At 41.6% G+C, this 12,774-nt stretch overlaps 1 protein-coding gene across 2 annotated transcripts in view; it reads right to left on the minus strand.

Annotated features, from left to right (window-relative positions):
* LOC130358667 (uncharacterized) overlaps positions 1-12,774 on the minus strand; it is an 84,443-nt gene that overhangs the window by 64,876 nt on the left and 6,793 nt on the right. Inside the window, exons 2-4 of one of the 2 annotated variants that reach the window (XM_056562227.1) lie at positions 11,856-12,071; positions 10,635-10,735; positions 7,346-7,415 (exon numbers count right to left, since the gene is read on the minus strand). In XM_056562227.1, the coding sequence (XP_056418202.1) occupies positions 7,346-7,415; positions 10,635-10,735; positions 11,856-12,063 (379 nt within the window). In that variant the 5' untranslated portion in view covers positions 12,064-12,071. Of the gene's footprint in view, positions 1-7,345; positions 7,416-10,634; positions 10,736-11,855; positions 12,135-12,774 lie in introns of both variants that reach the window. The other variant, XM_056562220.1, reaches the window with a different exon arrangement.

Consider the following 12,774-nt stretch of genomic DNA (forward strand, 5'->3'; position numbering starts at 1 on the left):
TTAAGCCTCTGCAGCTCATGGGCTGTATGCCATGTTTTAGCCTCACCAGAGGGTAAGCAAGATGTAACAAGCACAATGTAACAAGCACAACAAGCATTTAGATGGTGAGAAATTGATATCTATAATATATTACAAGGCTTCATATCTTTTCATTAGACTGTGAATCCACCTATTTATACAAAAAAAAAAAATCTTTGAACCAAAAAATTTACAAAAATGTTACCCCACTGTAACTACAAATGTTGTAGGGGCATACAGTGATACAACTGAATTGTTAAATTAAAACAGAAGATACCGTAAGTATAAAGTACTGTATATGTAAAACTTACAAGGGTTCCCTTTAAACCTTTAAGGCTGTTTTCACACTGCCAGTAGGTTAGGACAACCTAACCTGCTGATAAAGCCTAATAGTTAACTTTACACAGAGGAATATGCCTCCTTAAACGTCACTGTCCAGTGTGCCGATTGTGTGTAATATCTGTTTTACAGATATGCAAATGATGCCGTATGGTGCACTTCAGGCACTCCTTTACTCCTACAGCTGCCGTCCCACTCCTCTAACAACATCTCTTCCTGGCTTTGAATGAGCACTGTCAGAATGAAACTTTTTATATGTTGTACATCTTGGCAAAACATTAACTTTTCTAATATAAGTTATACGTTAAATGCTATTTCCTTTTTACAGAACCCAGAACATGTTCCTGTGTGGCTGCAGCATCATCTTTGTCCCAGCTGAAGCAAAGGCTGGGACAAAGTCCAGAAAGTGAGAGCAGGACTAGCACTACTCCATGCTCACTCCTGTCCTGTCTATAAGACTCATGTCTAAAAACATAGAGGAGGAGGTTACAGGGAGGAAGTGAATGCATGGTGAGTGAGGGTGGGCTCAGTGCTTGCCTCGGAAAATCCCCTACCTGAGCAGTGGATGTTAGAATGAGTGAGCATCAGAACACAGCCATTTGTGAGGCAAACACAGATGTAAAGCATCTGCATGACCTAGTGAGTAACATATGACAGGTATGCTTTAAGTTACTTCACTTGGGGAGGTTTGGGGGCGGCTCAGTATTCAATTAGGAGGCATTGTCAGAGGAGCTGGCGGAAGGCTGTATCGGTGCACCAAGGGGTAAAGAACCGCTCCTCCTCCAGTGCGCCAAACTGCCTAATTTGCATATTAATAAAATGGATACTACACCAAAAAGGCACACCGGACAGTTATAATAAAAGGTAGCATAGTAGCATATTCCTCTGTGTAATGTCCCCCCATTAGGCTTTAGGATGTTCTAACCTGCTGACAGATTTCCTTTAAGCAGTGTCCGCCAGAAGTCTACGTCACAGAGAGTCAATGTCCAAGGAATACCTATGACGTATGCCTCTTAGTGGCATTTGTCATACATAGGGACCCATGTTAAAAAAATAATAATAATAATACCACGCAGTATACCTTATACATATAATTATTTATTTTATTTTTTTATGGGATTCAGCACTCGGCACTAATCCATCCAAACCCTGACGTCCTATGTGAAGGCCATAATGGTACAATTTTGGCCTCTGTCGGGTTAATTGGGATCTATTGATATTTTTAATGAATGCACTGGGATGTATTTTGGAATTTTAATTAAACACAACTGGCCGGACACTGTTTAACACAATGTGAAACCAGCCTAGGACCCCTAAAAATGTTTTGGGGTAAGCAGTTAAAATATCCCCATGTATGCTATCACAATCTAAGCATACCAGAGGAAATTATGTTTTACTCAGCTACATGCCATGTCCTAATGAAGTGCTACCTGTCTGATGGGCGTTTATTTTTCAGTGAAGTTTCCTAAGTTACTGCAGCCTACCCCTCCAAAATCCTTCCCTTCCATTGTTGGTTGATCTCTCCTGGATCATCCAGATTTTGAAGCAAATTTATTGTGTATTTCATCTCTGCTACACCAGGGATGTGGAAATTGAATCGCCCGACGCCCAGGACATGCAGTTCCGGGTGGTGGGCAGGTGAATTCTTCAGGCATTTAGCCCTGCTTTGGGCTAGCAGAGCTAAATGCCTGAGGAATTCACATATAACGGGGCAATCATTCTCGCCCCTTCACTGCTGCAGCCTATAGCGAGCCGCACAGGACGTCGGCGTCCCAGCATAGGCGCGTGCAATGACGTCACTCATCGCACGCACCTTCGTTAGGACCGAGGATGCGGCCCAGCAACATAACCGCCGCTCTAGTGAGCATGCCGGAGGGTACATGGGGACGGAGGACAGGTAAAAGCAGAGGGAGGGGGTTTGGTGAATTAGTGAATGATATGGCAAAGGAGGGGAGAGGAGGGTAAAATAGAATGGCACAAGGGGAAAGGGAGGGAATAGAATGGCAAAGAGAGCATCAGAGAAGGGGGAATATAATGGCAGAGGGTGTGATAAAGGGGGGGGGGGGATAAACTGGCACAGGATGGTAGCAGCTTTTCTAATGCTGATACTGGTATTAAATTGTGCATTGTCAATGTGATGAATGCAATTGGCAGTATAGCAAGGAGTATGTCACCAAACTATGTAAGGGTGCGACCATGAAAAGTTTGAAAAGCTCTGACTTAGGGAGTATAATTGTTTAAATGGGAGCCCTACCTGATGGGGGTGATATCTATCTGGGGGCCTGTCTGGGAACCTACAACATAGAGGGGGAAGATAGTGTAGATAGAGGGGGGACTTAATAATGGACCTGGGGGTGGAGCGGAGGGGGGGGGTTAGAATAGTTAATAGGGATAGGCATCATAGGAAAAAAAACATACACCATTGAAGTGCATGTTGACTAATGCCAGAAGTCTGTCCAATAAAACTGACGAACTGGAGTTGAAAATTTCTGAGGAGGATTATGACATAGTGGGTATAACAGAGACTTGGTTGGACGGTAGCTGTGACTGGGAGGACAACATACAGGGTTATAGTCTATTTGGGAAGGATCGGACAAAACGGAAAGGGGGAGGAGTTTGTCTTTATGTAAAGTCCAATTTGAAGGCCGCACTGCTGGAGCATATTTGGGAGGGAAACGATAATGTGGAGTCATTATGGGTAGAAATATATGGAGATAAAAACAAAACAATTCTGATAAGGGTTTGCTATAAGCCACCAAACATAATGGAAGAGGCAGAAGATCAATTATTGAGGCAAATAAACAACGCAGCAAATCAGAATGATGTGATAATAATAGTGGACTTTAACTATCCTGATATAAACTGGGAGACTGAGACCTGTGATTCTCATAAAGGAAACAGGTTTCTGACTATAACTAAAGACAATTATCTGTCCCAAATTGTGCAGGGCCCGACCAGAGGGGGCGCCCTACTAGACTTAATATTAACAAAAGTACCTGACAGAGTAATTAATGTGCAAGTAGATGGACACCTAGGAAATAGTGATCATAATATAATACATTCAATAAGGGAATCTCTCGAGGGGCCACAAAAACAATGGACTTTAGAAAGGCAAAGTTCGATCAACTCAGAGAAAACCCTTAACAATATAAAATGGGACAATGTCCTCAAAAAAAGGAATACTGACACTAAATGGGAGACTTTTAAAAATATCTAAAATTTTCACTGTAAGATGTATATACCTTATGGGAATAAAAGGGTCAGAAATAAAAGAGAACCAATATGGATGAATAAAAATGTTAAGGGGGCAATAATGACAAAAATATAGCATTTAAATTACTAAAACAGGACAGCAGTGAGGAAGCATTAAAAAGCTATAGAGAAAAATGTAAAATATGTAAAAAAAAAAACAGATAAAAGCCGCAAAAATAGAGACAGAAAGACTCATTGCCAAAGAGAGTAAAACTAACCCCAAAATGTTATTTAACTATATAAATAGCAAAAAGGTCAAAAATGAAAGTGTTGGCCCTTTAAAAAATGATGAGGAAGAAATTATAAACGGGAATCAGGAAAAAGCAAATATATTAAACAAATTCTTCTCCACTGTATTCACTGAGGAAAATGAAATGCCAGGTGAAATACAGTGTGATAAGGTAAACTCCCCAGTACAGGTCACCTGTCTAACCCAGGAAGAAGTACAAAAGTGCCGCCTACAAAAAATCAAAATAGACAAATCACCAGGTCCAGATGGCATTCACCCCGTGTTCTAAAGGAATGAAGTAATGTAATAGACAGATCCCTATTTTTAATATTCAGGGACTCTATAGTGACAGGGACTGTTCCCCAGGACTGGGGAATGGCAAATATGGTGCCAATATTTAAGAAGGGGACAAAAGGTGACCCAGTGAATTATAGGCCTGTAGTTTAACCTCCATTGTATGTAAATTGTTTGAGGGTTTCCTAAGAGATGCTATTTTGGAATATCTTGATAATAAATGTATGACCCCGTATCAGCATGGCTTTATGAGGGATCGGTCCTGTCAAACTAACCTGATCAGCTTTTATGAGGAGGTGAGCTCCAGACTGGACAAGGGGCAATCGCTGGATGTCGCATATCTGGATTTTTCCAAAGCATTTGATACGGTTCCCCATAAAAGGTTGGTGCATAAAATGAGAAGGTTTGGGCTGGGGAGAATGTGTGCAAGTGGGTAAGTAACTGGCTCAATGATAGGAAACAGAGGGTGGTTATTAATGGTATTTATTCTGATTGGGTGACTGTTATTAGTGGGGTACCACAGGGGTCCGTCTTGGATCCTGTCCTATTTAATATATTCATTAATGACCTTGCAGATGTTACGCCGAGCGCTCCGGGTCCCCGCTCCTCCCCGAAGCGCTCACAGCGTTCTCTTATTCACAGCGCCCCGGTCAGACCTGCCGACCGGGTGCGCTGCGATAATGTTCCCAGCCGGGATGCGATTCGCCATGCGGGACGTGCCTGCTCGCGAAGCGCATCACGATTCCCTTACCAGACCCGTTCCCCGTCTGTGCTGTCCCGGCGCGCGCGGCCCCGCTCCTAAGGGCGCGCGCGCCGGGTCTTTGCGATTTAAAGGGCCGGTGCGCCACTGATTGGCGCATGAGGTTTTAATCAGTACCTTCACCTGTGCACTTCCCTACTTATACCTCACTTCCCCTGCACTCCCTCGCCGGATCTTGTTGCCATTGTGCCAGTGAAAGCATTTCCTTGTGTGTTCCTAGCCTGTGTACCAGACTTCCTGCCGTTACCCCTGACTACGATCCTTGCTGCCTGCCCTGACCTTCTGCTACGTCCGACCTTGCTCTTGTCTACTCCCTTGTACCGCGCTTATCTCAGCAGTCAGAGAGGTTGAGCCGTTGCCGGTGGATACGACCTGGTTGCTACCGCCGCTGCAAGACCATCCCGCTTTGCGGCGGGCTCTGGTGAATACCAGTAGCAACTTAGAACCGGTCCACGCCAATCCCTCTCTGGCACAGAGGATCCACCTCCAGCCAGCCGAATCATGACAGCAGAGGGGTTGAATAGTAAAGTAGCAATCTTTGCAGATGACACTAAACTCTGTAAAGCGGTAAACACTATAGAGGACAGTGCACTGCTACAAATGGATCTGGATAGGTTGGAGGTTTGGGCTGGGAAGTGGCAGATGAGGTTCAACACTGATAAATGTAAGGTAATGCACATGGGGAAGAAAAATCCTGGCTGGGATTATGTATTAAATGGGAGAACACTTGGGACGAATGACTTGGAAAAGGACTTAGGAGTCTTAGTTAACAGTAAATTTAACTGTAGTGACCAGTGTCGGGCAGCTGCAGCCAAGCCAAATAAAATCATGGGGTGCATCAATAGGGGCATAGATGCCCACGACAAGGAAATAATTCTACCGCTGTACAAATCACTAGTCAGACCACACATAGAATACTGTGTACAGTACTGGGCACCAGTGTACAAGAAAGATATAGTGGAGCTGGAGAGGGTTCAAAGACGGGCAGCCAGAGTAATACGGGGAACGGAAGGACTACAGTAGCCAGAAAGATTATCAGAATTAGGGTTATTTAGTTTAGAAAAAAGAAGGCTTAGGGGAGACCTAATAATATGTATAAATATATCAGGGGACAGTACAGAGATCTCTCCCATGATCTATTTATACCTAGGACTGTATCTATAACAAGGGGGCATCTTCTACGTCTAGAGGACAGCACAGATGGGGATTCTTTACTGTAAGAGCAGTGAGACTGTGGAATTCTCTCCCAGAGGAGGTGGTCATGGTGAACTCTATAATAGAGTTCAAAAAGGGGTCTGGATGCATTTTTGGAGAATAACAACATTGCTGGTTATGTATACTAGATTTATAGGGACAGAAGGTTGATCCAGGGATTTATTCTGACTGCCATATTGGAGTGGGGAAGGAATTTTTAGCCTTCCTCTGGATCAACTCAACTCAATAGGGACTTATTAGGGTTATAGGTTGAACTTGATGGTCTTTTTTCAACCTTATGAACTATGTTACCTCTTTACCAGCTGGGGGGGGGGGGTGGACATATATATTTGGCCCTATTTACATACTAGTGGAGCCTTATATGCATACCTACCTGATGAGGGGACGTACCTACCTGAAGGGCGGTGGGGGGGACTACCTATTTATTGGGGCGGACTTACTTATCAGGGGCCCTAATCCACCTAATGGGGTGACATACTGGTCTGCCGATTAATTGTCTATTAATTAAGACCTTATTTACAGACTATTTTGGTTGAAATTATTTTATGTACCAGGACAAGTGGATCGTCATGAGGGACAAGTAGATTGTGCTCCGTTTTAGACCCTTGGACAAGTAGTTTTTTATTTTTTTTATTTCCACACCTCTGTACACTGAAAGGGATAAATCCAAGGTGAAAATTCACAAAAGAAATTTACATGCTGCAACTTTAAAATTTCAAACCACTTGTCAGCTTCTATGTGAAACGTCTTTACGTTAGGGTATTCTAGTCTAAAGCCATTTTTAACAATCCACTGGATAGGTGATAAATGCCAAATAGGTGAGTGTCTAACCGCTTGGCCCCCAACTGATCGCCAGACAGCGATTGAGCAGGTGCCCTAAAGCCCTATTTAAATTCTATGACACTGATGTAAACAGCCAAGCACAGTGGGGTCCAAGCAGTTGTAACCCCACCTCCTCAAGCATTTATTACCAATCCACTGAATAATTAAGACAATGCTTAGACCGGAATAACCCTTTATGGTCTATTCACAGGTACAGAATTCTGTACAGATTTGATGCGCAGGATTTTCTACTGCAGATTTCAATGTAAATTGAACAAAGCTTGAAATCCTGCGCAGAATACTGTACGTGTGAATAGACTCTTATTATGGAAAAAAAAAACTGTGACAAAATACATAACTATTGCACAATCAGGGTCAATCTTACATAATCATTTAATGAATGTGACATTAAATACCTGACTTATGAAGGTCTTTCAGATATGGCGCCATAGCTGTGTGTATAAAATCTGGAGTAAATCCAAGGCTCTGCAAGTATAAAGCAACACCTACATAAGTCAGACCACCAATACTACAGTGTAACTTAAAGGGGTATTCCAGGAAAAAACTTTTTTATAAATATCAACTGGCTCCAGAAAGTTAAACAGATTTGTAAATTACTTCTATTAAAAAATCTTAATCCTTTCAGTACTTATGAGCTTCTGAAGTTAAGGTTGTTCTTTTCTGTCTAAGTGCTCTCTGATGACACCTGTCTCGGGAAACGCCCAGTTTAGAAGAGGTTTGCTATGGGGATTTGCTTCTAAACTGGGCGTTTCCCGAGACAGGTGTCCTCAGAGAGGACACGGAGTAAATGAAAAGTAATTCACGCCGAAAAATTTACGGGCGGAATTTTATTTTCACGCAAAATTTGCGTGGAATTGCGCGCGGACATGGGGGAGAAAGAAGTGAAGGGTTTTTCAGCCATTTCCGCGCCAATTGCCCACGAATTCTGCATGAAAACGATATCAGGCAGAATTTTTTTTTTACCATTGACTTCAATTGACTTCTGATAGCGGATTCCGCTTGAAGAATGAACATGTTCTTTCTTCAAGCGGAATGGAATTCAGCGTCGGAATTCTGCTAGCAGAATTTCCGCAGTGTGAACAGGACAGTGGGAAAAAATATTAAAGTCAATGGGCAGAGGAGATGTGAATTAATTTGTAGCGGAGAATTCAAGAGGAATTACTCCAGTAAATTCCTCTTGAATTACTCCGTGTGAACGCACCCTTAGACAGAAAAGAACAACCTTAACTTCAGAAGCTCATAAGTACTGAAAGGATTAAGATTTTTTAATAGAAGTAATTTACAAATCTGTTTAACTTTCTGGAGCCAGTTGATATATATAAAAAAGTTTTTTCCTGGAATACCCCTTTAAAGAGGCAAAGAAACTAGAACATAATCAACCTACAGAAATCTCACCTCATATGTATAATGAACTAAGACACAAATGATATATCAAAGTGGAATTTTATTAGATATGCAATATATAGAACAATAACAACAACAACAAAATCCCACCCCTAAAAAACATGTATACACACAGACATTATAAAAACATGCGGTGGGGGAACACCAAGTAGATATATTAGACAATGTTATATGGCAAAGACTAGTTCATATGGGATACACAAAAAGTACCTCCTATAATAAATAATACCAGTGGTGGCAGCATTGGAAATACAAAAGATGTACAATATAGCAATGGGCCAAAGTTCAAAGTGCTCCACTGTTCCCCCACCTCACACTCCAACGCGTTTCGCTCCACTTCAGCCGAAGCGAAACATCTTGGAGGTTGTGGACAGGTGTCTTTGATACTGATAACAAGTTCAAACAGGTGCCATTAATACAAGTAACGAGTGGAGGACAGAGGAGACTCTTAAAGAAGAAGTTACAGGTCTGTGAGAGCTAGAAATCTTGCTTGTTTGTATGTGGAAAAAAGGTATTTGGTCACCTACAAACAAGCAAGATTTCTGGCTCTCACAGACCTGTAACTTCTTCTTTAAGAGTCTTTTCTGTCCTCCACTTGTTACTTGTATTAATGACAAACGCGTTGGAGTGTGAGGTGGGGGAACAGTGGAGCACTTTGAACTTTGGCCCATTGCTATATTGTACATCTTTTGTATTTCCAGTGCTGCCCCCACTGGTATTATTTATTATAGGAGGTACCTTTTGTGTATCCCATATGAACTAGTCTCTCATAGGTATACCTCAACTATGAGAGACATAATGAGAAAACAAATCTATAACATCCCATTGTCTGATTTTTAAAGAATTTGCAAATAAATTCTTTAAAAAATCAGACAATGTGATGTTATAGATTTGTTTTCTCATTAAGTCTCTCATAGTTGAGGAATACCTATGATGAAAATTACAGGCCTCTCATCTTTTTAAGTGGGAGAACTTGCACAATTGGTGGCTGACTAAATACTTCTTTGCCCCACTGTATCTACTTGGTGTTCCCCCACCGCATGTTTTTATAATGTCTGTGTGTGTATACATATTTTTTTAGGGGTGGGATTCTTTTTTTTTTGTTTTCTTTTGTTATTGTAGGATATATTGCATATCTAATAAAATTCCATTTTGATATATCATTTGTGTCTAACTTAATTATACATTTGGGGTGAGATTTATGTAGGTTGATTCTGCAAGTATAATGTCATCTTATCAGAACATTTCAGGCTGTATCACAAATATACTGTACACTCAAAGTCATAGCAAATTGATGAAAATAATGCCACCTCTGCTCATGAGCCCACATAGTAATGTAGCACTTCTTACCATGCACTGTATAAAAAAGGCAACAATGTCTCTAATGCCCTATAGCTGTACACCATTTTACAACAAAATATGTAAAGGGAAGCATAATACAGCTACAGATTCCTAGTAGACAAAACAAAGAAAACGTCTATCTGGCTAATAGGAGTGCTGGAAGACCTTCAGCTGGGCCTAATAGGCTACTTGTCATTAGAATACAGACAGACAAGTATAAAGAAACAGTAACAGTCCAGTTCATCCAGCCTTCCTTCAAGCACATTAAATTGATCCAGTATGTCCAGTAGTCTTTTAAGCTTTAAAAGTTTTAGTCTAAAATTCACATTCAAATTTGGCCAATAACATCTTGATCAGCAAAGCAACTTTTCCAATGTTTCAAGCACACCAGGTGCTCTTATTCATAGAATGAGTAAGGGCACATACAGTGCTCGAAACACGTAGGAGAATTGAAGAAGTTTAAAGCAGGGGTTTTCCAGGCAAAACATTTGGTTTAAAATCAGGTCAGGGAGGGGGTAAAAACACTTTCTTACCTTCATCCTTGGCAAATGGAGCTCTGGTCCCCTTTGTAAGATGCCTCTAGGTTCGGGGGGACGTGATGTCACATGCCTACTCAGCCAAGCGCTGCAGTCGCTGACTGGATGAGCTGCTGTGTGACTTTATAACCCCAAACCTGGAAGCACTGGGTAGTGTTCAGGTGTATCAGCGTGGGAGTAAGAAAGATAAGAAAGTGTTTCAAGTTTTTTTACCGAGCCCTCCCAGACCCGATTTTTAACAGAACATTTTGCTCGAAAAAACCTTTTATAAGACATACATTGCATTAATGCAGCCAGGCATAGTACACTGCATCTGCAGTCATCAACTTCCCAACAGTGTCATATGTATATTGTGCTGGACAAAATTGCAGAAATAAAACATTCCACGTAAGAATATACTTACAGGTGACTTGGCTTTTACTGCTGCCAGAAGAGACATTGTTATCTCAGAGAGGTAGTCGAAAACTAAAAAATCTAATTTTCCTCCATATATAAGCTGTGGAACTAGAAAAAAATATTAAAAAAAATAAATTTTAGTATATTATGAGAAACCATTGTAAGTATATTAAAGGAGACATATCACACTAAAAAACTTATCCCCCATCCAAAGGATAGGGGATAAGTTTAAGATGCAGGGGTCCGACCTCTGGGAACCCCCGTGATCTCCTGTACAGGGCTCTGGTTCTTCCCGTGAGCGGGATGTGCTGATCCTCGCATAAAGCGGAGGCCGACACGCCCCTCCATATATCTCCATGGGAGAGCCGATCAGCTATATTCGGCTCTACAATGGAGGTATATTCAGGGGGGGTGTCGGCCGGGGTCGTGACGCTCTGCCGGACCCCCTACAATCTGAAACATATCCCCTACCTTTGGATGGGGTATAAGTTTTTCAGGATGTTACTTCTTTTTTTAATCTTTAGGCCTCCTATACACAGTCTCTATGGTTCTGTATTACCCATATAAATCTGAGAAAACAAACCTCTGTATGAAACATGAAAGCTTACAAAGATCATATGCTTCGTAGACTTCGTTGACGCCCCCTGACGAAGCCCATACGCGAAACGTGCGTTGGGGTGTTGGTGCTTGGTGTTCCTGGCTTGTGGGTATATGACAGGTAGTCTCTTTAGGTATTACTCATTTTGGGTCCCTATTCATGTTTGTTATACTGCATTGCTGCTCCCCATGTTATACTGATGTATGTTAGATGTTATATCTATATTATACTATATTACGAGTTTGCAGCCGTGCCAGTTTTACATTGTGTATGCTCTTGACTGAATACCTACATCGCCCATACCAGGTTCACTGGCACTTGTTGTCTCCTGCCTAAGGTCATCCTCTGCCTTTTAATTATTTTTAATTGTTTGTTTTATATTGTCTAATAAAGATTGTTATACTTTTTCAAATAATATTAGTATTGTGGGTCTCTTTGTTTTTGGCTATAAAACTACAACTCCCAGCATGTCCACACAGCCAAAGGCTCATGTAGCTTTGCAACAGCTGGAGGCACACTTGTTAAAAAGCTGCTTTAGACCCATAATGAACAGTATTTGTGATAAAGATATATTAGTATAGAGTCTGTAAAGAATAAAGAAAATTGTTACAAAAAGTGTTTTAAGAGTACCTGAAGCTGAAGTGTCACCCCAGAACCCAGATGCACAACCAATTCTTACTGGAGGACGTCTCTGGGCAGAAGGTGGGCAGTCTTGTGCTAGCGATTCTACAGACAGCTGGCGTATGCAGGTCCGGCATACTGTATTATGAAGCAGCCTACTTTCAGGCCTCCACGATGAGACAAGCCTTCTTGTTATAAGAAAAACCGTCCACCCCATCTCTGAGGCTGTGAAAGAAGTGATAAATACTACAGATTTTTACCAGGTTTTTTTCAGTCTTAGTTTCCAACCTGTAAATACAAAGAACAGTGTTTAGATCTTCAAGCAAAATTCTATCACTGACAAATATTGTGTTATCCGTAGTACAATAGAACAGCAAAGCCGTGTTTACCCAGGACACATGGTCAAGAATCAATCCCATCACATCCTAGAGCAAAATGAGATGCGAATGGGATTTCTGTAATTCACTTCACGTGCAGTGGAAAATGTTAATGTGGATTTTTGCCTCGGCGACAGAACAATTCACACTGGAATTAAGGGGCATGTTACCTAGGGCCCTTTTACACGGGACAATTAAGAAGCAAAAAAGTGTTTGTAGGAATGCTTGTTCCCTATAATCAGCCCGAGCAAAAGGGCCAATGATCGGCCGACGAACAAGCAAGTGCTCATTCATCGACTGAACACGTTTTGCGCAGCCAATAGAAATATCATTATTGGCCACACATCTCTTGATGTTTGGCTGATCATGATAAACTTAAGGGGCTTCAGGAATGATTTAGTGAATGTCCGGAATGATCTGAAAGTGAAGGCTGGACAAATGAGCGCTGATCACCAACATCGACGCTTAAATCTTCAGCCTGCTGGCTAGTGTGAAAGGGCCTGTGTATTTGGGGACACAAATACCAAGGATTAACCCCACTGAATGTCAGT

The sequence above is a fragment of the Hyla sarda genome, chromosome 1 (assembly GCF_029499605.1).
Source record: "Hyla sarda isolate aHylSar1 chromosome 1, aHylSar1.hap1, whole genome shotgun sequence".
Lineage (NCBI taxonomy): Eukaryota > Metazoa > Chordata > Amphibia > Anura > Hylidae > Hyla > Hyla sarda.